Source organism: Dromiciops gliroides, chromosome 2 (assembly GCF_019393635.1).
Source record: "Dromiciops gliroides isolate mDroGli1 chromosome 2, mDroGli1.pri, whole genome shotgun sequence".
Classification (NCBI taxonomy): domain Eukaryota; kingdom Metazoa; phylum Chordata; class Mammalia; order Microbiotheria; family Microbiotheriidae; genus Dromiciops; species Dromiciops gliroides.
This window is the reverse complement of record NC_057862.1, coordinates 639,280,397-639,303,265: the sequence shown is the minus strand read 5'-3', so window position 1 is coordinate 639,303,265 and position 22,869 is coordinate 639,280,397. Positions and strand designations below refer to the sequence as shown.

At 45.1% G+C, this 22,869-nt stretch overlaps 1 protein-coding gene across 2 annotated transcripts in view; it reads left to right on the top strand.

The window, feature by feature from the left end:
• SMPD3 (sphingomyelin phosphodiesterase 3) overlaps positions 1-22,869 on the top strand; it is a 277,909-nt gene that overhangs the window by 224,595 nt on the left and 30,445 nt on the right. For both annotated transcript variants that reach the window (XM_043983989.1, XM_043983987.1), the window contains exon 4: positions 19,714-21,382. In XM_043983989.1, coding sequence (XP_043839924.1) covers positions 19,991-21,382 — 1,392 coding nt within the window. In that variant the 5' untranslated portion in view covers positions 19,714-19,990. The remainder of the gene's footprint in view (positions 1-19,713; positions 21,383-22,869) is intronic.

The window sequence follows — 22,869 nt, the reverse complement described above, 5'->3', positions numbered from 1 at the left end:
TAAAGCAAACAGCCAAGCAGAGCATTGCAGAGTGTGTGGTGATGCCTTTCCCTTGTCTTTCCATTGGCGTGGCTAACACTGTTGTGGCTGAGACAAAGCTACAAGAGACACGCTGTTCTGGGGCTGTGAGGAGCACTTATGGGAAGCCCAGACGGTTGTCGGCAGTGAACCGGTGAACACGTGCTGCCCTTGTGTTCTCTGGGCACCCCTGCTTGGCAGTGGGTTCTTCTCTGCGGTTGCTGGTGTGACTGACTGGGGAAAGGGTCATGCCGGAACCATCAGCCCTGTCTACACTGGAGTCTGGGCAGACTCCTTTGATTAGTGATGCTAACAGCCCAAAGGTGCTCAGTCAAAGCCTTTGCTCCAAGACTATTTCCATTCCTCATGTGCTACCAAATCTTCCCCAGACTTTGGCTACCAGGATTAGAATTAGGCCTGGATGAAAAGCCCTAGCAACCAGAAAGTACTCACCCACAGAACTAGGGGTGCCATGAGACTATTTTACTCTGAATGAAGAAATATGGAGCCTATTTTCATTAAAGAAGGATTTAAATGGACCCCAAGGGTTCATTCAGTAACATATAATGGGGATACCAGTGAATGGCTCCTCCAGGCCTCAGTATTTTTCTCTGTGAAGATTTCAAATTGGAAAAAAGATTCACAGGGACCCTACACACATGGCTATACATGCTCCGAGAAGCTGAAAATTAGAAAATACCTGGAGCCAACATCAGCTCATGTGGGGGCCCCATTGGGAAGAAACAGCTGCCTATTGATAATTAAGGATTATTTTTGTATCCGTAGCACCCTGCACAGTGCCTAGCACATAGTGGGTGCTTTAACAAATGCTTGCTATTAGATTGGATTGGACGGGGTTGAGTTGGAACAGGCAGTTAGAGAGCCAACAGCTGATGCCAAATAAACTGATGTTTGTCAACAGGAATCTAATGAGTTTATGAGCTTCCTTGGGTTTTGACCAGACATTTCTGAGAGATAGCTGTATTCAAAGTAAAATTTTAATTTCTTCCCCCATTAGGTACAGAAAGAGGTTTAAATATGCAATCGAGGTTGTGTTCAACATCTTTAGAAGATTATCCTTAGCTGTGTGACCCTGGGCAAGTCACTTAACCCTCATTGCCCTGCAAAAAAAAAAAAAAAAAAGACTTTCCTAAAATCAGAACTATGTAATTTTAAATAACTTTAAATGGCCATTGATAGGGATCTGGAGGAGGTGATTTTTTTTTTCTATTTTAATGGTCTTTATTCTATCATTATAGTTGGGGGGAGTGGAGATATAATTCAGATGTGTTTGTACCAATCAATCACCTCCTTTCTCTGGCGAGCCAATGTATCTCAGATGAATGATATAGAGAACTAAGAAACATCCCTTTGTATAAAAAAGGAGAAAGTCTATAATAGTTGGGTTTCTTTTTTGTTTGTTTGTTTGTTTGTTTGTTTGTTTGTTTGTTTTTGGCTTTCTTCTTTCATTTTTGCTTTCTTCCTTTTATGGATTCTTAGAGTTCCTGGAATGGTTCTTCAACATTCTCTCTGGTGTGTTTGCCCACAGGGGTTTGGCTCAGACTTGAAAGCTTAGTGTTTTAGAATGGGAAGGCATTCCAGAGCCAATACTTGTATATAGGGGGCATGGTGCCTTGTGGATGCCCTGGGCAGGCTCGGTGTGGTGGGGGTCAGTCTGGGCCTGGTGACAGAGGGGCTGGGTTGCTCCTATGTTTACCTCCCCAACAGACAGGACTGAATGTTGGCAGCAGGAGGCTGATGTCGGTCATCCCCTTTTCTCGGCCCCTTGGGAAATGTCAAACGCAGAGATCTCCTATGGGAAAGGGGCTTTTGTAGGTAGGCTCCCTTCTGGCCAGCTCCTAAATGATATCCCACCTCCCAAACGGGTACCTGAAGCTCTCCTCTCCCCTCTGTCTCCCATTTGTACAACTGCCTGAATAGTTGAAACTCCAAACCCCTGATATCATTCTTCATTCAATGATTAGATGATCTTTGTGGGCCCACAACCTGAAAAGAGCCATGTAGTTTTCCTGAGGTGACAACGTTACAGCACCTAACCATAAAGAGAGTCGCTATTTACACGGCACCTTATTTACAAAGCACTTTACATAGGCTGTCCCCTATGGGCCTGGTGACATGGCCCATACCCCACCATGAGGCAGGTGAGGTAGGTGTTATGATTCACATTTTACAGATGAGGAAACTGAGGCAAACAGGGTGAAGTGGCTTGCCCAGGATCACATAGCTAGTAAGTGTCTGAAATTTGAACTCAGGTCTTCCCCGAGGCCTGGCGCTCTAGGCATCTAGCATCACCTAGCTGCCCTTCTTTCAGCTCTAGATCCTGTGATCCAATTGTGGCAAATAAAAATTTATGTGGTCTCCCTATCACTGTCCCAAGTTTAGGGGAAATTAGCTGGGGTTCTAATATATTTGTTACTTCGAAATTAGAGGCTCCTGCAAAAGTTTGGGGTCATTAAGCATTTATTAAAGCATATTAAATATTAATAAAGAGAGCACATGGCTCAGAAAGTTAAGAAGTCCTACATACCTAGGATAGAGAAGAGAGAGAGAGAGAGAGAGAGAGAGAGAGAGAGAGAGAGAGAGAGAGAGAAAGAGAGGGAAGAGCGTGCCAAGAGGGCGAGAGACCCCCTCTCCAGGTTTTTAACCTGCCTCAGTTAGAGGTGAGTCATTCCACCTAGATCCGAGCTAATTGGCCGGTAACATTCAAGTCCATTGATTGACTCGACTTGAAGGTGGTCTTAAGTTAGTTAACTTCCTTTAGTTAGTTTGGAAGGTTGATCTACATTTCCTTAGAAATTCTCCTGCAAAACCAGCCAGAGCTCCTGTTGGGGGCGGGGGTGACGGGGTGGGGGGGTCTCTGAGTCCCCAAAACACCCTATTATGAATAATTTTCTCACACAATCATTTGGTCCCTCTGAAGACCAGCCAGTAAGAGCTTGTGGCGTGATGAGTTAAGAGGAAGCCTGTTTGGTGGAAAGTGATTTCTGGGTCATAGCGAGTGACTCTCTATGTGCTTCAGGCTGCGGCCTCCTGACGATCCCTTCTGCTACCACCACTTTGGGACCAGAAGATCTCTTCCTGAGGCCCTGAGGGACACGTCTCTGTTCCTTTTATCTCCCTCATATTGCTCCTCACTGGGGAAGGGTTCAACAGCAGTCGTGAGCACAATATGGTTGCTTAGAATTCTTCAGGTGTGCATCCATCAGTTCATTACCAAGCATATATGTACATGTATGTGTGCCTATCTACATATATGTGTGTGTACACACACACACATGTTGTTCCCATCTGAATGTAAGCTCCTTAAGGAAAGAAGTTACCCTTTAATTTAATAAATGCTTGATGATAAACTACACGCACACATGTATGTGGCAAAACACCATATATACCTGTCTTTACTTGCGTGTTACATGTGTATATTGTGTGTACTTGCACGCACACAGAATAGAGTGGCTAGAGAGTGCTCTGGCCTTAGTGGAGAGTAGGGTGCAAAGTTACAGGTCCACAGGCTGGGCGTGTAACCTTTCCAAGGCCAGGTTTTCTCATCTGTAAAGCAGGGGAAATGCCTGACCCTGAACTAATGGATAGGACGTGCTTTGTAGGCCAAGTGTATGCTATTGTTATTACAAGCCAAATGCAGATGGAGCATCACAGCGACAAGCCATTACAGTCCAACTGTGTCAGACTTCAGAAATGAGCCTTTGGGGGGCCCCCTCCCCAGGTCCAGCACCATCCTGGCCTAGGGCCTGGCTATCAGGGAAGTCTGTGTCTCTTCTTAGCTCACCTGGCTTTCCTATCCAGCCTAAAATAGAATTCCTTCTCTAAACTCTCCCAGTCACGAGAAAGCAGGTCCCTTCTGTCTGGGTGTCTGGCTTCCATCATGCCCTGCCCCTCCCTTCAGGCAGAATGGCATCCTGGGTCCAGCCCTTTGGAGCCTCCAAGCCTCAGAAGGTATTGCTCTTTTCCTCCTCACTTCTGATTTCTTTCTCTTGATACCCATGGTCACATTCACTAATTCCTGCCCTGTTCTTTTTACACACACACATGCACGTACTCACGCACAAAATAAACTCACACATCACACATGTGCATAGATGCACATGTGATGCACACACATGTACATACACATGGGCATGACACAAATGTGTGCTGGTACACATGTGCATGCACACAAATGCACCCCCTCCAAGTTCCCTAAGTGTCTCTCATCTTTTGTTTAACTGAGCCTGGGCCAGCCTAGCCAGAGGAAGCACCCGGCTTCTCTGCTACCCCTTCATTCTAGTCAATTAGTGGACCCAAACAGCCATCCACAAGGCACCCACAAATAGTCACCTATAATGTGTAAGCGGGCTAAAAGCCATGGGCACACTTCCTAATCTTATCTACTTCAGAAAATATCCTGGTTTAGGGAAAACTGAGCAAGTAGTAACAGGGTCATTTGGTACTCCCTGGTCCCTCGCCTAGAGGGGTTCAAAGATCGTGGCCAACAAATCTATAAGCCCTTGGTGAGTATTAAACATTTTTATTTCTGACAGGTCATAAATCTTCCTATTAGAAAGATTGCATATTATTTTATAGGGAGAGAAACTGACATAGCAGGAAATTGGCCGTAGAATGGGAGAACTACAATAACCATCATTCAGGTTTATATAGAACTTGAAGGTTTGCATCTTTTATAACAACCCTGTGTGGTAGGGAGTATATTGTGCTCTCCTTTACAGTTGAAGAAACTGAGGCTCAGATGAGTTATTTGCCTGGGGTTACACAATATTAAAAGTGGTCTGCAACTCAAATTCAGATCTTCTGAACTGAAGCCCAGAGTTCTTTTCTCCACTATATCCCTCTCTTGGTCTCTGGCTGAGTGTTGGGGGTGGACAACCCCTTTTTGTTCCCCCATCCCCTGGCCTTGACTGTCCCAGAATCCACCCAGGATCTCCAGGCAAGAAGAACACTGCCACTAGGGGTTCCCTCCCCACCTTGTCTTCCCTCTCACCTGGGCTACTTGACTGCTCACAGGGGTTTTGAATGACATAGATGGCAACAATTCTATTCTTTCTGATGAAATGGAGGACCAACAGGCTTTCCCCTCAACCCTTCTATACTATTCAAGTATTATATATGTTAAATGTTAGTCCTCTTTTGCCCTGAAGCAAAACCCCGATGGCCCTTGGCTAATTACCCACTCAAATGATGTTAACCTAATAGAAAGTTTTCCATCTAAATTCTAGTCCTAAAGCCGATTTTGGCTCCTGCCTCATTGAGTTTCATTAAACAACCTGTCTACCAGGGTAAGATTTATTTGATGATTATTTAGTTACATGAGCTCCCACAAAGCAAGATCCTAAATCAGCAGAGAGTTGATTTGTAAACATAGCTCATTCTGTTTGACTATAGAAGCAGAACTAAGTTTTCTCAGATACTCTCAGATGAGAGGTCATATACCCACTGCTAGAAATCAACCCAAATTCAATCTGGGATTTCATTTCTAGGGTCAAAGGCACCAAGAAAGAAGCCTAATCAAGGGGCTGGTTCTGAATTTGTGCAGACTTAATGTTGTTGTCAAATCTCACACCGGTTGTGCCCTACATCTTACAGTAATGTTTCCAGTATTTAAAGTGATTAACCCATGTGTGTAAATGTAAGGTCTCAACTACTAAGCAAACATGTCAGAAGGAGCTCCCTGACCATTTTTTAACATTGTAAAATTAACAGATCACCAGAGGATCAGAAATCTACCTTTTCTGGCTCTTTCTATAATATAGGAACTATTTCATTTACTATCTAAGCAATATATTACAGAGTCGCTGAAGAGATACAGAAGAAAAGACAGAGTTCCTGACCTCAGAAAGCTTAAAATCTAGGCACAGAGAGATAGGACCAGTAGACACGAAGGGGCCGGTATGTATATGAATATACATCCATAACCCTTGTGTCAGAAACCCTCATGACACAAAAATTTGGAGGGTTTTCTGACTCTTCAATAAGCCAACAAGCAAATGTCCCTATTGCCCTCTGCATTGGTCTACCTAGGCTTCAACATGTGTTAAAATATTTCCAGGCAGGGTCATAGAGGAAAGTGGGGAACGATAGGAACTAATGCTGCTGAATTTTTCATCACCTGATATTCTTAGTGTAAGAAGGTGCTCACTCCTATCTTCCTCCTCTGCAGAGGTGCGGGCCCAGGGGTGTGACATGCTTGTTAGTTTTGCCAAATTGTTTTTTCTGCCTTTCTTTTTTTATTCTTTGTTATAATAGATGGCTCTCTATATATGGGAAAGGGAAGGATACATTGGGAATTAAAGATAGCAACAAAATTTGGGGTTGTTATTTTTTTTTTTAGAAAGTACGTGCTAGGGGGCAGCTAGGTGGCACAGTAGATAAAGCACCAGGATTCAAGAGGACCTGAGTTCAAATCCAACCTCAGACACTTAACACTTACTAGCTGTGTGACCCTGGGCAAGTCACTTAACCCCCATTGCCCCACCCAAAAAAAAGAAAGAAAGAAAGTACTTACTAGAGGTTGCACAGGAAGTGAAGCACTAGGCCTCTAGTCAGGAAGACCTGAGTTCAAATCCAGTCTCAGACACTTACTAGCTGTGTGACCCTGGGCAAGTCACTTAATCTGCTTGTCTCAGTTTCTTCATCTGTAAAATGAGAATGATAACACCACCTACTTCTCAGAGTTATTGTGAGAATAAAATTAGATAATAATTATAAAGTGCTTAGCACAGTACCTGGCATATATTAGGCACCATATAAGTGGTTGTAGTAGTAGTAGTAGTGGTGGTGGTGCTGGTAGTAGTAGTAGTAGTCATTAGAGTGGTCATAGTTGTCTTGGTAATCATAGTCATTGCCATAGTAGTAGCAGTATAGTAGTAATGCCAATAGTAGTAGTAGTAGTAGTAGTAGTAGTAGTAGTAGTAGTAGTAGTAGCTGTTGTTGTTGTTGTTCTGGAGCTCCTGAGTTTGCTTTCTTTCCACTGACATTTTCAGACCCCAGTACTTATCAGGAAACTCCATTCTTCCAAACCCCTCTAAAAACAGTCTGACAACTGGAATAGGTGAGCTACTGGATGTTTCAATTGATATTTGAATATGAAAATCCAAGTAATGAGAAAAGGGAATTGGGAAGGAATTGTGGTGCCTCAAAGACATAGCATTTCTCAGGATTGTGTCCCTGAGCAGAGCTTGCCTGAAGCTGACACACACTTATGCCGACCTGTCCTTGCCAGTGCAAGGGAGCACCCCATCCCCACCACTACTACACAGGAAGCAAACGTGGGAAATCTGGAGGCTGATGAGCGCATAGGCCACAGCACTGGGGAAGCTGAGGTAGGAGGAGCCACAGGAATCATCTGGCCCAAGTCCTTCATTTTACAGACAGAAAAACTGTAGCCCATAGAAATGAGATGACTTACCCAAGATCACACAAGCAAGACGATGACAGACCCAGAACTAGCCTTCGGCTCCAAGCAATTCATTTCTCACCAGCATTTGCAAACATTGGCTGTAAGAGAAATCTGTTCTGACCTTAAGTTATTTGGTCATCTCAGTTTACCCCTCTTGAGTAGACCCACTATGGAGGAAAAGGCCTTCTAGGAGGCTCCTGCTGCTGCCTCTCTGCTTCTCTTTGCTGATCACTAGGCTATCTGGCATTTATCAATATGTTGCTTTGCCAGGATTCTTGTGTTAAGTGATTTCACCTCTGAGTCCCTTTGTCCATGTGGAAAGTGAGAATACTCACCCAACCTACCCAATAAGACGAGACTCCTGGGAAGTTAGGGGGCAGCTAGGTGGTGCATTAGATAAAGCACGAACCCTGGATTCAGGAGGACCCGAGTTCAAATTCAGTCTCAGACACATGACACTTACTAGCTGTGTGACCCTGGGCAAGTCACTTAACCCTCATTGCCCCGCCAAAAAAAAGGAAAAAAGAAAAAAGAGAGTCCTGGGAAGTCCATAGGAAAACCCATCATGTTATTACTGCTGTCCTCCCCTCCATGAGTGTGGGCCTGTGTCCTTTATCTCCAGCTACCGCTCCCTTCCCTGCTCCTGTTCCCTTTAGTATCTAGAGGATATTCCCACCACGACCTGCTTCTCCGACACAAGCAATACTTACTTGGTTCTTTGAATGGCTGATCACACAAAGCAGACAAAATAACACAGCAGGTGTTGTCAGAGAATGCTGGAATCTCCCGATCACATCAGACAAATAAACTTCTCTTTCTCATATGGAAATTAGAAATGCGTTCTTCTGGGTTAACCAAAGCACAAATTCTGCACATTCCTCAGCATCTGGAATGATGGCCTATATACGTGGATCGCAGGCTCGTAGATTCAGAGCTGGGTGGGACGCTAGAGATCACACACACGCCTGAATTTTAAAGATGAAGAGACTGAGGCCTGGACTTGGTGCTTAATAAATGCTTGTCGGATTGATGAGTGAATGAACCTGACTTTGAGAGCGAAGGAAAGGAAAGGAAAGCTAGCAGTCTTCCTTTAATGGGATGGCTAGTTGCATTTCTTTTGCTTGGTCTGACTGCCAAACCCTTAGATGAGCCTTCCTGAGACAAGGTGTGATTTAGAGCAGTCCTTCTCATGGAAGAAAAAACAGGAGGCATTTATTCGGTAGATGAAAGTGTCAGTGGTGAAGTATATCTGTGTGCCTTCTTAGGTTAAGGGTGTGTAAATGTGGGGTTCTTTATGCAGTGAGGATGATGGACTGGGGTCCTGAACCACCGATCTTGGTTTAAAAGATGGGCATCTCTCTCTCCGTCAGCTTTCCAAATCAGAGCCTCCCAGACTGGGAAGGGCCCTCAGAATCATCCAGTCTAACCCACAAACGTCAACCCCTCTGTAACACCCCCAACAGGAGGGCCATTCAGTCACCACTTGAAAACCCCCAGTGACATAGAACTCAACCTCCAGGTAAGTCTTAGCTAAGCATAGGGAGGCAACATGGTTCAGAGGAAAGGACCCTGGATTTGGACTCCAAGGGCCTGGGTTCAAAATCCTAGCTCTGCTATTGACTTGGCCAAGTGCCTTAACCTTGCTAGTCCCTCTTTTCCTTATCTTTGTTGGAATATTTAACCTCTAAGTCACCCTTCAGCGCTAAAGTTATGCTCTGAGAACCTCCCAGGGCAGCCCACTCCATTTCTTTTTTTGTTTGTTTGTAGGGTTTTTTTTAGTGAGGCAACTGGGGTTAAGTGACTTGCCCAAGGTCACACAGCTAGTTAAGTGTCAAGTGTCTGAGGCCGAATTTGAACTCAGGTCCTCCTGACTCCAGGGCCAGGGCCAGTGCTCTATCCACCATGCCACCTAGCTGCCCCAGCCTACTCCATTTCTGAACAGGTCTTCTAAGGAACCTGCCTCTCTTCAATCTCCCCATTGCCCCTACTTCTGCCCTCCAGGGTCAAGCGGAATAAATAAAATCCTTCTAGAAAGTAGCCCTTCAAATACTTGAAGACTGTGATCATGTCCCCACTAAGTCTTTTCTTAGGCTCAACACCCCCCAGCCCCTTACAGAACATGGTCCCCCTCCTGATTGCTTCCCTCTGGAAACCCTCAAATTGGTCAATGTCCTTCCTAAAACGTGGTACCCAGAATGAACCACTCTGCTCCAGAGGCTGTTGCAGAGGAGAATTTCTAACAGTGGGACTTTGCAATAACTCCTGCTGCATCCACAAATATCCTCTCCAGAAAGGAGACACTGCCTTGCTGCACGTGAAATCTGCAAAAGCAGGATTCCTGTCTCACAAACGTCCTCAAAATACCACAAACAATGTCAGAGTTTCCAAAGCATCGGCAGCATTGTTCATTAAGGAGAAAAACGAACATATGGTCCATCGTTATAATTTTCCAAGACGATGGTTTTGAATCAAAAAGCCTCCCCTAAAAAATAGACTTGATGGGGGGAGGGGGGGGGAATAACCCTGTCTGGTGACATAGTCAAAGTCTCCCTCACCGAAACATTCCATTTTCCCACCCAGAATTTATCCCTGGGCTCCGTCCACACCAGATCACAGTTATGCAGAGAACTGTGCCTTTTGCAAGCCCTGACTCCTCACTGTTAATGCTTCTCTCCCCTATAGGATTCCTCAGAGCCGTAATAAACATATGAACCCCAACAGTGCTGATACATATGTACACAGTCAGAACTGGGAGATGCACACTGTGCCTTAAGCCTCTGCTCTCCATAAACCCATTTAGTGCAGGCGAGGAAAACAGACTCTTTCCAACCCTTGCTCATCAAAGGGTAAGTGTCTGTTCACTTCTGGAGGGGCAAGTGAAACAAGCAGTAAATCTGAAGGGACAAGAGGTGTGAGTTTGAAACCCAATGTTGCCACTCCCCTTGGACAAGTTATTTTCTCTCTGAGCAAAATCAAATGAGGGCTGATGGTATCTGAATACAGATAGAAGTATATTTTGTTGTTGTTGTTAGTTCCTTTTTCTAAAGTTTTTTGTCTACTAGGTTTTGCACAACCGCACATGTATAACTTGTATTGAATTGCTTGAGTTCTTAAGGGGGGATAGGGAGAGAGGAAGAGAATTTGAAACACAATTTTAAAAATCAATGTTACAATTTGTTTTTATACATAAGGTGGGGGAAAATTCTAAATAAATAAATTTTTTTTTTTAAAAAAAGAAATAATAATGATAGGAGGCAGCTAGGTGGTGCAGTGCATAAAGCACCGGCCCTGGATTCAGGAGGACCTGAGTTCAAATCCAGACTCAGACACTTGACACTTACTAGCTGCGTGACCCTGGGCAATCACTTAACCCTCATTGCCCCACCAAATAAATAAACAAACAAACAAAAATTATGTTCAGAGGTTGAACAACAAGGGGCAGACTGTGGCTTGATGAAAATAGTTTATTAATATATGGCAGAAAGAAAAATAAAATAAAATGAGGGTCAGAGGAGATGATCCCTTAGGCCCCTTCTGGCTCTCATTCCTATCATCCTCTATGGTCTTATACTGAACCCTGAGTTTGAAAATCACTGGCTAGGTTGACCCTACCCTCAAAGCTAGATAACTGCTCTGCAATGTCATTCACGTGTGAGGGTTAAACTTGTACTGGAGCAGAAATAAAGTTGTGACTTTCCAGAAATGGTTTTCAAAACTCCAAATGTCCTCCTTTTGGCAGTACGTCAGTTTTTAATCTCGCTGAAATATGAAGTGTTTGGGGGGATGGTTGGATTTTTTTCATAATTGACATAATTTTCCTTTTGTTCACAGTTCTCTCTTTGCTAAAAATAAAACCATTTCAGATTAATTTGTATGCAGGTGTCCTTCCATCACAGTAGGGTTATGTAATCACTAGAATGGGTGCAGTCTGCTGTGTTCCCAAGCCTGCTTGGGGAATCCCTAGCATATGCAGGTCATAGAGCATTGCTGGGGTCTTGCAGTCAGAGCTTGCCTTTTATATCTTAGTTCTGAACATCGAAGAGTGAAGGAGAAGGAAGGAGGTGTACCGTGGAAATGCCAGGAAGGTGGCGGTCATAGCAGGCACCAGCGTGGGGCAGCTAGGCCTCTGCCCACATGCAGACATCTAGGAGAGGAGGGGAGAGAGCGTTATTCCTCCCACAAGGGGTACAATGTCAGACCCAAATGGGGTCACAGGGAGTGGGACACAATTGAAAAATTACTGAACAGGGGCAGCTAGGTGGTGCAGTGGATAAAGCACTGGTCCTGGATTCAGGAGGACCTGAGTTCAAATCCGACCTCAGACACTTGACACATACTAGCTGTGTGATGCTGGGCAAGTCACTTAACCCCCATTTCCCTGAAAAAAAAAAGAAAAATGACTGAACAACAAGTTATATGCTAACGGACAAAGATGCTATTTTAATTTCGGGGCTGGCAAAGGTCAGAATAAAAGACAGGTGGCACAGAAACACTTGGCATTTTTTGTAAATATTTACAGTGAAGGCAGCAGTGGCTTGTGATGAAATTGCTGGGATTAGAGCCCGTAGCCAAAATCGCCCAAGCCCAGGAGAGGACGGGGGAGGTCAGAGGGAGAAGGCAGGCTCTGTGGGCACTCACTGCAAGCAAGATGGCTAAGAGAAGGCAGGAGCAGACCCGAAGGATAAAAATGGACAGCCTGGGCCTGACCCTTGACAGAACGAGGGATGAGGCAGGAGTTTTTCTTTTCATCATCATTTCAGGAGCCAAGAAGGCACTCAGGAGAGTAAAGAGAGATGGGGTGCTAGGCTCTCACTATCATCTCAACTCTCTTGGGTCCTGCCCCTGCTAGGGTCTGCTCTCCCAGGCTCCGGGTCTCTCCCCTCCAGCCAAATGCAAGCACTAGCTCCTGGTGTGTGGGGAAGCCAGTCAGAGCACTCAGGGGTCTGCCACTGATGGGCTGGGTGCCTTACCCTCTCAGCCTCGGTTGTGTCCTCTGTGAAAGGGGCGAATAATATGGATGGCGAGTGATCACCTGATTAACTAAGTACTCTGAATAAAACGGGATAGCAGATCACAGGCTTTAGGGCTAGAAAGGGAATGATCATCTAAGCTACTTCATTTTACCAGTGAGGAAACTGAGCCCCAGGGAGGTTCAATAACCTGCCCAACAACATGCATATCAAAAGTACCAAAGATGGACCATCTTATTTGGGGGCAGCTAGGTGGCGCAGTGGATAAAGCACCAGGCCCTGGATTCAGGAGGACCTGAGTTCAAATCCGGCCTCAGCCACTTGACACGTACTAGCTGTGTGACCTTGGGCAAGTCACTTAATCCTCATCAGCCCGCCAAAAAAAAAAAAAAGAATATATCTTATTTCTCAAAGTGAAGCTACAAGGATAACATGGCCCAGTGGATAGAGGGCAGGAACTGCAATCAGGAAGGTGTGAGTTCAGATCCTGCCTCAGATACTGTGTGACCCTGGGCATATCACTTAAACTCTCCCAGCCTCAGTTTCCTCACCTGTAAAATGAGGATAATAACAGCACCTACCTCCCAGGTTTGTTGTGAGGATTAAATGAGTTAGTATATGTAAGGAACAATTTAAATGCCAGTTATCATCATTGTGGGGACCAATTTTTAATTGGGGAGTGTTAGCTAAGTGGATCGCTGCAATATTGGAGCAAGGAAGGAGACCGGCAGCCTCCCTCAAAACAGAGCAGGATTTATTTAACAAGAACGAACTTTAAAAAAACACAAATAGGATCAGTAGGATCAAGGGATAGGAAATAAAATGGGGAAAGGGAAATTATACAACCTGAATAACACCACCGCCCAGGAATCATCTGAGAATACACAGCAGCGTCCTCTCGCTTTCCAGCTTCCAGCTAGAATGGCGAAAATCTCCTCCCTCTTCCCAGCAAATGCCAGGCAGCCCCCAGCCCATTGACTGGCCACTCTGACAATCATATGACTGCCTTCACTAGACTTCCAATCATTATAATTTTGCCAGGCTCATGTAGGCGTTGTTGAGTGGTGATGATGTGAGGTGCCAGTGCCATGGCGACAGCTACAACCAGTGGGTGGAGCACCGTGCAGTTTGTGGAGCCCCAGAGGCCAGTGCGAGCGCCAAGGTTTTTTTTCAATTCTAGTCAAAAGATGGGGTCATAAAAACCTCAAATAACAATTAATTCTTTTCATCATCATCATCATCCCAGGAACTACAAACTGTCCACTGCGAGGGCAAAAACTCAGTGGGATGGGACAGTGGCTTGGTTGTGCAGGTGCAAACAGTGAGAGGAAATACACTTCATTCTGGTATTCCATAGAGCTTTGTTCTCATCCTGATGGGCAGCAATCGCCTCAAATGAATGGGCATATCATTTAGTGGAGATTTGCTCTAGCTACAGCATAGCATGGCTATGAGACAACGGAGGCAGAAGCCTCTGGAGTAATAAAGCCCTTTCTAAAAGTGGGCTTCGTCATCATTGTTACCTAGAACATCCTAGTTGCAGGACAGCTCACCCCTGCCCCCCGGCCTGAATCCAAGTAGGTAAGTGGGATCCAGGCCCGGTGGAGACGACAAAGACTAGTCACTGAAAAACATAGAGGCTTCAGGCAAGCCGCAAACAGAAGAAGAAGCCGAGTCAGGACACTGAAGCTTCTTCACACTGATAAAATGCAGATAACGTTGGCCAGGAAGGGCTCAGGGCATGGAGATGGGAGGATCTGACACAGATGAGGAGAGGACATAGGAGAGTTTCCAAAGGAAGCAATGGTGCAATAATGCAACCTATAGTTGTTATAGGGATTTGGGGCAGGGGGAACCTGAAGGCTTTTGTGACTTTCTTGTATACTCAGCTAAACAAAATCTGGGGTAAGATTTTTGAGGACACAGTAAAATGGGCTCAAGTCACAAAAGACACTCAGCTAAAGGCATCAGGGCTGGGACCAGACACCAGGCCTTAACTCACCACGAGCAGACCACAAAAGGTATTCCTCATATTTCCATAGCTCTAATTGTTACGCAGGACAGCCAGGCAGCACAGTGGATAGAGCGCCTGGCCTGGAGTCAGGAAGACTCGTCCTCCTGAGTTCAAATCCCGGTTCAGACACTTGTAAGCCATGTGACCCTGAACAAGTCACTTCACCCTGTTTGCTTCAGTTTCCTCATCTGTCAAATCAGCTAGAGAAGGAAATGGAAAAACTACTCCATGATCTTTGCCAACAAAACCCCAGATGGGGACACAGAGTAAGACACAACTAAAAGTGACTGAAGAGCAACAATTGTTATGAAGTTCTTCTTTATATTGAGATAAAATCTATGTCACTGTACTTTGTATAGTCAGTCCTACTTGGATCCTCTTGGAGTCATGTGCTGCAGTCCTAACACTCCCTCCCTATGACAGATATTGATATATGTCATCTCTAGTGACATCCCTCCTACTAGTCCTCACAGGACAGTGGACCTCACCTCTCATCATCATGGCCACTCGCTTAATCTATTGCACCCTGAGCTAAATAAACACCAAACTCAATGATGCGGCCTTCAGGTTCTGTGGTAGAAGGACAGAATCCTAGAGCTGGAAAGATTCATAAGATGTCCCCTGATTCAACCTTCCCCTTCCTCAGGTAAATGACCAACCTATCCAGCTCAGAGGGTCATTTCTTTTCTTAATCATCTCCATGTAGTTTTTAGCCCTTTTACTGAAAAAAACAATTTCTCCAGAAAGAATGTCAACAAAGAAATAACACTTACTCCCCTTATTTCTTTTTCACGTACCCTTTGTTGGAAGGCTCCTTAGCAGTATATGGTCCCAGCTCCATCTAAATCATGATGTTCTGTGACATGAGTACCTGCCAGGTGCTCCCAGCCTCGGATTGAAGACCTTCAATGATAGGGAAGACACTCTGTCTTGAGGCAGTCCATTCCATTGTTGGAGAGCTCTCATTCTTGAGGGCTTCCTCTTTTCCTATTATTTCCTATTCCTAATTCTTCCTATTTTGATCCAAAATCTTTGGGGGGGGGGGCGGGGCAATGAGGGTTAAGTGACTTGCCCAGGGTCACACAGCTAGTAAGTGTCAAGCGTCTGAGGTCAAATTTGAACTCAGGTCCTCCTGAATCCAGGGCCATTGCTTTATCCACTGTGCCGCCTAGCTGCCCTTGATCCAAAATCTTTGTCCCAAAAACGTCTACCCATTTATCCTCATTCAGTCCTCTGGAACCAAGAAGAACAACTCTAACTCCCACTCCATATTTATTTCTGTGTAAATTCTTTGGGTTTTTTCCAGCAAAATGGATAAAAACTGCATGGAGATGATTAAGAAAAGAAACAACTCTCTGAGCTGGTTAGGTTGGTCATTCACTTACTAAAATGACTTGTAACACCCATTAGAATATAATCAACTCCCATTGGAAAATGCCAGAACTAAAAACAACCCAAAAAAAACCCCTAATTTTTAAAGCAGAATCTATCTGGATATTGGCGTAAAACCTTTTATCCATCTGCAGACACCTTGTTCTCATGATAGCATAGCTAAGATACAATCCCTAGTGATAGTCCTTCCAGCAGCCCATATAAATCTCAAGATTTTTCAAAGATTAAAGCCACTCAAATATTTACTGAGCACCTACTAGGTGCAAAACACCAAACGAGGCACCGTTATACAAAAATGAATAACACAGCCCCTGCTCTCCAAGTCTCTCTTCCAAATGACAACGTTAAGGACACACGTGGTCCTAAAAGAAGATAATTACCCAGCCTTGGCTCAGGAGAGCTTCCCTCCAGGTCTCAGCAAGTCTAAACCTGAGATTGCAGTTGGAAGAAAGCCTAGTCATGCCGGGTTTTCTAGATTAGCCAAGGACCACTGTGTCAGATGCTTCCATATGTTTAGAGGGATAAGAAAATAGGTAATTAAGTTATCTGGAATTCCCTACCGAGCTGATATGATTGAGTTGTGGTAGACTGCCTCTTTGTGGGACAGGGAGGAGGAAATGAACATTCTTTTCCATAGCAAGCCATCCTCATTTGTAAAATGTGGGGGTTGGGCTAGAAAACAACAATAATAGTTAATATAGCTAGGAAGGGCCTGAGGTCTTCCTAAATCCAAGTTCAGCACTCTAGCTATGAGCCAGCGAGATGGCCCCTGAGTTCTCTCTCAGCTCTGGATCCAGGATGCAGATCCCATGATCCATTTATAGCATCATGTCTTCCCCTGAGAGGCGGCATTCCTTAAAAAGGTGGTGTGTGGTCACTGGGTCAGCCTAATCTCCTATTCCATGTGAATGGTGCTTGGGACAAAGGGTCTTCTTTCCTCTTTGTTCTTTGACCCCCAAATACCTGAGAGTTTTAAGATATTCTAAGCAACTTCTCGCATCATGTAAATCCACCCAGAATATGCAATTTCAGGGTCCAATATGAATATGAAACCTAAAAATGTGATTCTTCCCTTACACCTTTGTGATCCTAGCACTTAGAATAGTCTTCTTTCATCTGAATGTCTAACAAAACATTACAAATATTACCCACAGACTGAGTGGTAAATGTAATTCTTTTTTTTTTTTTTTGCTTTTGCATATAAATATTAGGGAGCTCACATGAGTGTTAAGGGATGAAATGAAAATGAGGGTCACAAAATAAAGAAATTTGTGAGTTGGAAGAGATCTCAGAGGCCATCAAGTCCAGCGTGTCTGGTCTCTGATTAGAGAGGGGGAGAAGCCACTACCTCCTTAGGCTACCCATTGGACAGATCTGATTATCAGAGAGAGGCAGTGTTGTACAATGGTTAGAATGCTGGGCTTGGCATCAAGTAGAACTGGGTCACACAGTTACTAAGTATCTGAGGCAGGATTTGTATTCATAAATATGAGTCTTCCTGATTCCAAGCCCAGTGCTCTATCCAGCTGCCTCAATGGAATCCAGAACCACCCCCCCCCCAAAGAAAAAAGTCGTGTGAGACACTCTACCAGATGCTAAAATCCAGGTATATTGTATCATGTCATAACAGCCAGACACATTTCTTGCTTTAAGTTTTGCAAAGAACTTTACATTTTTATCTCCTTTAAACCCCATGAGGGACAGTCTACAGATGGTGTTACACCTGTTTTACAGAAGAGAAAACTGAGGCTCTGAAGGCTTAAGTGACTTTCCCAGGGTCACACAGCTAGTAAGTGTCAAGTGTCTAAGGCCGGACTTGAACTCAGGTCCTCCTGAATCCAGAGCCAGTGCTTTAGCCACTGCCCCACCTAGCTGCCCCGCAGGTCTCTCCTAATTCCAAGTCCAACCCTCTTGCCACCGTGCTGTGCTGACTCTACAACATTCCCCAGTTGCCCTGTCAAAGAATGAAATGAAATTGTTCTGTCATAGACTACTCTGCATGAAGCCATCTAGTATTCAGTGACAACTACTTCCCTTTCCAAGTGCTTACAAACCAGCCCTTGAATAGCATATCTTTGAATTCTGCCAGGAAAATTTGGCCTATAGATTGTATCACCCTCTTCCTTTTTTGGAAAATCAGAAAAAAATTGGCCTTTCTCCAATTCTGCAGCACCTCTCATTCTATAAGATCTTTCTAAGAATCACTGATGACTCAGAAACCATAGATCCAGAATGGGGGAGGCATGACTGGGCAGAAGTTTGTCTGAAAATGATCTTGGGGGTTTAGTGGACAGCAGGCTGCATACAAATCAGGAGTCTGATGTGACAGACAACCAAGAAAGCTAACATGGTCTCGGGCTACATCAAGAGAGGCTTAGCTTCTAGGAAGAAGGAGGAGATGGTTCTTGGATCAGACCACTTCTGGCATATTCTATTTAGCTCTGAGCCCCCAGTCTGAGAAGGGCATACAGGAGAGCAGGCAAGGGTGAAAAGCCAGAATGGAAAAGGGCTTTGAATCCATGTCATGTGGATAAGTTGGAAAAATGGAAGATGTTTAGCCTAGTAGAGAGAGGCTCAGGGAGGGGGAACAAGTCTTTGAAGGGCTGTGGTGTAGAATAGCCACCCAGGAAGTGGTAAAAAGAGCACTGGCTCCAGAGTCAGAGGACTTGGGTTCAAATTCCCCTTCTGGGGGCAGCTAGGTGGTGCAGTGGATAAAGTAGTGACTCCGGATTATGCATTTGCACAAATGTATAAGGCACTGCCTGCACTAAGACTTTTGAGACACCCAGTACGAGTGGCTGAGTTGGAAGGGAGCACAAAGGCTATCTACAACCTCTGTCCTAGAATTAAAAATTGGAAGGGATGGTGGAGATAATCTGGTCTGAGCCTTCATTTTACAGAGGAGGAAACTGAGGCCCAGAATGGAGGTGTGACTCACCCAAAGGCACGTAAAATAGGCAGGATTCAAGCTTTGGCTTTCTGAAGCAAAGCTGTGCTCTTTGGTGAGGTGGGGAGTGAAGGGAAAGGAAACTCACGGGCTGTCCAATATCTTCACTCGTTCTGCTCATGATTCCTTTAGAAAAAGCCATTGGAAGCAGCTAGGTGGCCCAGTGGGTAGAGCACCGGCCCTGGATTCAGGAGGATGTGAGTTCAAATCCGACCTCAGACACTTAACACTTACTAGCTGTGTGACCCTGGGCAAGTCACTTAACCCCAATTGCCTCACCAAAAAACAACAACAACAACTTAGGGAGGTGGTACAATAGAGTAGAAAGATATTGATGGCTTTGAAGCGAAGATCTGAGTTCAAATCCTGATTTTGCTTCTTATTCCCTGTGTGACTTTCAGCAAGTTATTTCCTGCCTCCAGACCTCAGATTCTTCCTCTATGAAGCAAGGGAATTATACTAGGTGAACCTCTAAGGTTCCTTCTCAATCCAATGATCCTCATTTAAGTGATAGGATATGTGTAATGTTGCTTTAAAGCAAACCAGAAACCTAGCAGATGTCACATTGTTAAGCTGTTTATGCTGCGAATGGAGAGAATGGAAAATAAATGATTTAACTGTGACATTTCAATCAGGTTTTTAGGCCCACAGAAACCACAGAACTCACAAATGTCATCCCGAGAGCCCTCATCTCATCAGTCAGGATATTTTTAGCACATGGGACTTGGTGGGGATTTTTTCCCCCTCTTTTGAGTGGTCCAATGAATGAACAGAAATTAAAGAGGGGCCTTGATAAGCCCAAGTCCATTAAGAAATGCTCGGGGAATTGATTAAATGCAGACTTTTAAAACTACATTTTTAAAAGCACGCTGCTTTTCTATGTGGCTTTTCATACAGCTACTTAATAAACATTAAGGACAAAAATTATTTTTTATCTCCACAGCTTTCCCCCAGGCCATCTCTGCAGCACAGTATGGCCCCCTGCAATGAACAATGAGTGACCTTGGAGGATTGTGGAGGCCCAAAGAACAGAGCAATAGACCCCTTTTCTGTGGTCTGGTTGCCCATCTTCTCTTTCGGAGGTGACGCCTTTCCTTAGCAAACGCAGTACTGTCAACCCTTCCCTGCCTCCCCTCTCCCCCTCGACACTAGCTCTGACCACTCATCGTCCTGGACACCATGTAGTAGGGGCTTCGACGGGTCGTGACAACTGAGTTGCAATGGTTTTACACACTTCCCCATTTCCCTGCTGCTGTCTGTCCATTCTGCATCGCTTTTCCTGGGCCCTGATCTGCCCATTTTATTGGCTTGTGGACAGACTAGTAGCCTCCTGGATACCGACGACCAATGAAAAGTGCCAAAGAGGCTCTCTGTGCTGGGTCCTCCGCTTCATCTTCACCACGCCCATTTACTTGGCTCTCTGTACTCTGTCCATCCCCAGCGCCATATTCGGTTTTCTCTTGTGGAACCCTCTCCAGCTATGTAGGCAACCATACATCTATTCTAGACTAGAAGACAAGAGCCAGGCCAGTGCTGCTCTGCTTCTCAACGAATGGAAGGCCACGGGCCCTGGGAAAAGTTTCTGTTTTGGCACCGCCAATGTCTGTCTCCTCCCTGAATGCATGGCAAGGGTGAACAATCTTTCCAACACGCAAGACCGGGCCAAAGAAATTGGGCAGAGAATCCGAAATGGGGCAAGTAGGCCCCAGATCAAAATATACATAGACTCCCCAACAAACACATCCATCAGTGCCGCAAGCTTCAGCAGTCTGGCTTCGCCCCAGGGCAGCGATGGTCCCAACAAAGCCGTCAACGTGGGCATCAAGAGAACAACATCCATGGAATACAAGGGCGATAACGGGAGTCCAAACAGCAGCGAAGAGAACCGGAACCCCAAAACTGGTGGTGACTTTCAGGAAGTTGAAGACAACGCCTGCATCATCCGGATTGGTGGAGAGGATGGCGGCCAGCTGTCCGACCCAGAAGCGGATGGTACTGGTGACTGCCAGATGGAGACACCTCCCGAGAATAAAGCAGAGGGTCAGAAAGGCCAAACACCCAACCATAAGGCGAAGGAAGGGGACGCCGGAAGCTTAGACAGCTACACGGCTTCTAGAGAGTCCCTGGTGAAGGTCCGCATTGGGGAGAGCCCCACGGACCAAAGTGCTGTTAACAACAAGCTTCTCCACAAGACGTCCATGCTCAAGAAGACCTCTCTGAGAAAAAAGAAGCATACGGACGAGATCTTTGACCATGAGATCTCTGCCTTCTTCCCTGCCAACTTGGACTTCCTGTGCTTGCAGGAAGTGTTTGACAAAAGAGCCGCGGGGAAATTGAAAGACCAGCTCCACCAATATTTTGAATACATCCTGTATGATGTTGGGATCTACGGCTGCTGCTGCCCCTGTAAGATCGAGTATAGTTGCCGCCACTGCCAGAGCCTGAGCAGCTGCTGCTCCTGCCAGAGCCTGAGCAGCTGCTGCCCCTGTAAGATCCTGAATAGCGGCCTCCTTTTTGCCAGCCGCTACCCAGTTATAGATGCTGTCTATCACTGTTACCCCAACGGAGGAGGGACGGATGCCTTTTCTTCAAAGGGAGCCTTGTTTGTTAAGGTAAGAATCTCTCCTCTCTGCGGCTTTGTCCTCTTCTAGTGTATCCCTTTGGGGAGGATGTTGCCCTGTTCTTCCCTCCTTCCTAGGGGATCGGCATGGTATAGCACCGCACTAACCCGCTGGCTCTATAAAGGACCAACAGTGTCCAACAGTAGAAGAGTCTATGGCTAGCGGGGCGGCTAGGTGGCGCAGTGGATAAAGCACTGGCCCTGGATTCAGGAGGACCTGAGTTCAAATCCGGCCTCAGACACTTGACGCTTACTAGCTGTGTGACCCCGGGCAAGTCACTTAACCCCCATTGCCCCGCAAAAACAAAACAAAAAAAAGAGTCTATGTCTGTGTTCTACGTGATGCTGAGGATGTAATGCAGAAGATACTATGACGGGGGAAGCTTTAGCCAAAAGGGGACAAGCAAGCTAGCTCGTGTGCATGGAAAACACTCTCCCACAGCTCGAGACTTAGTTTAAATGAAGATTGATATGGAGAGCTAATGCAGATTAAAGGTGGTAAATTTGACAGATTGGAATTTCAAAGGCCTTAAAGTCCATTAAAATTTCCCCATTAATTTGGTCCTTAATTGATGTGTTTCATTAGGCTTGTACTTCCCCAACTGCTTTCTAAAACAGGCACACACATCATTATGTGGCTGCTTTGGGGGAGGTTCTGCCTACTACAGTGTGGCTTCATTTCAGCAGTAATTAATTGAAATTAATAATTGTTTCTTTTCATTTAAATGCAGTTGGGGAAGTTTTTAGATCACGATAATTTGGCCATTACATATTGTCTTCTCACTGAACGAGAAGTTTGTTTACACACACACACACACACACACACACACACACACACACACTCCCCCAATACTTTCTCAAAGTTAAATTCAAGTTTTCCTATTTCTCAAAGAAATATTTTTGCTTTCTATTGAGTAGTCAGATTTTTTTTGTCAGAGGCTAGAAGGGGTGGCTTTATTATTATTATTATTATTTATCATTTAAATTTTCATTATTAAAAAGGTCTATTTATGGTTATAAAGCAGTTTGCCCACATTTTCTCATTCAGTCCTCAAAATAGCACTGCTAATAGAGCAAGGAGTGTTACTGCCATTTTACAGGTGAGGAAACCGAGGCTGACAGGTAAGATGGCCTGCCCACTGTCACACTGATTAGTAAATAGCAGAGTCCGGACTGTAACCCAGGTCCTCTGATGCCAATCCACAGGCTTCCCCTCTGTTGCTGATCCTTGCTATCATAACAATACCAACAATAACAACAACAACAGTGAGGGTTGTCATTCATATAGTGCTTTACGTAAGGTAGCCCTTTGTGCACATTATCTCATTTGATCTTCACAACAACCTTTACAGTCAGGTCCTGGGGAATTCATTCTTCTCCATTTACAACGAGAAACCTGACACTCAGCCATTGATCAGGACCCTGCAGCTGACACACATTTGAGGTGGGATTTGAGCCTAGGCATCTCCTGACTCCAGA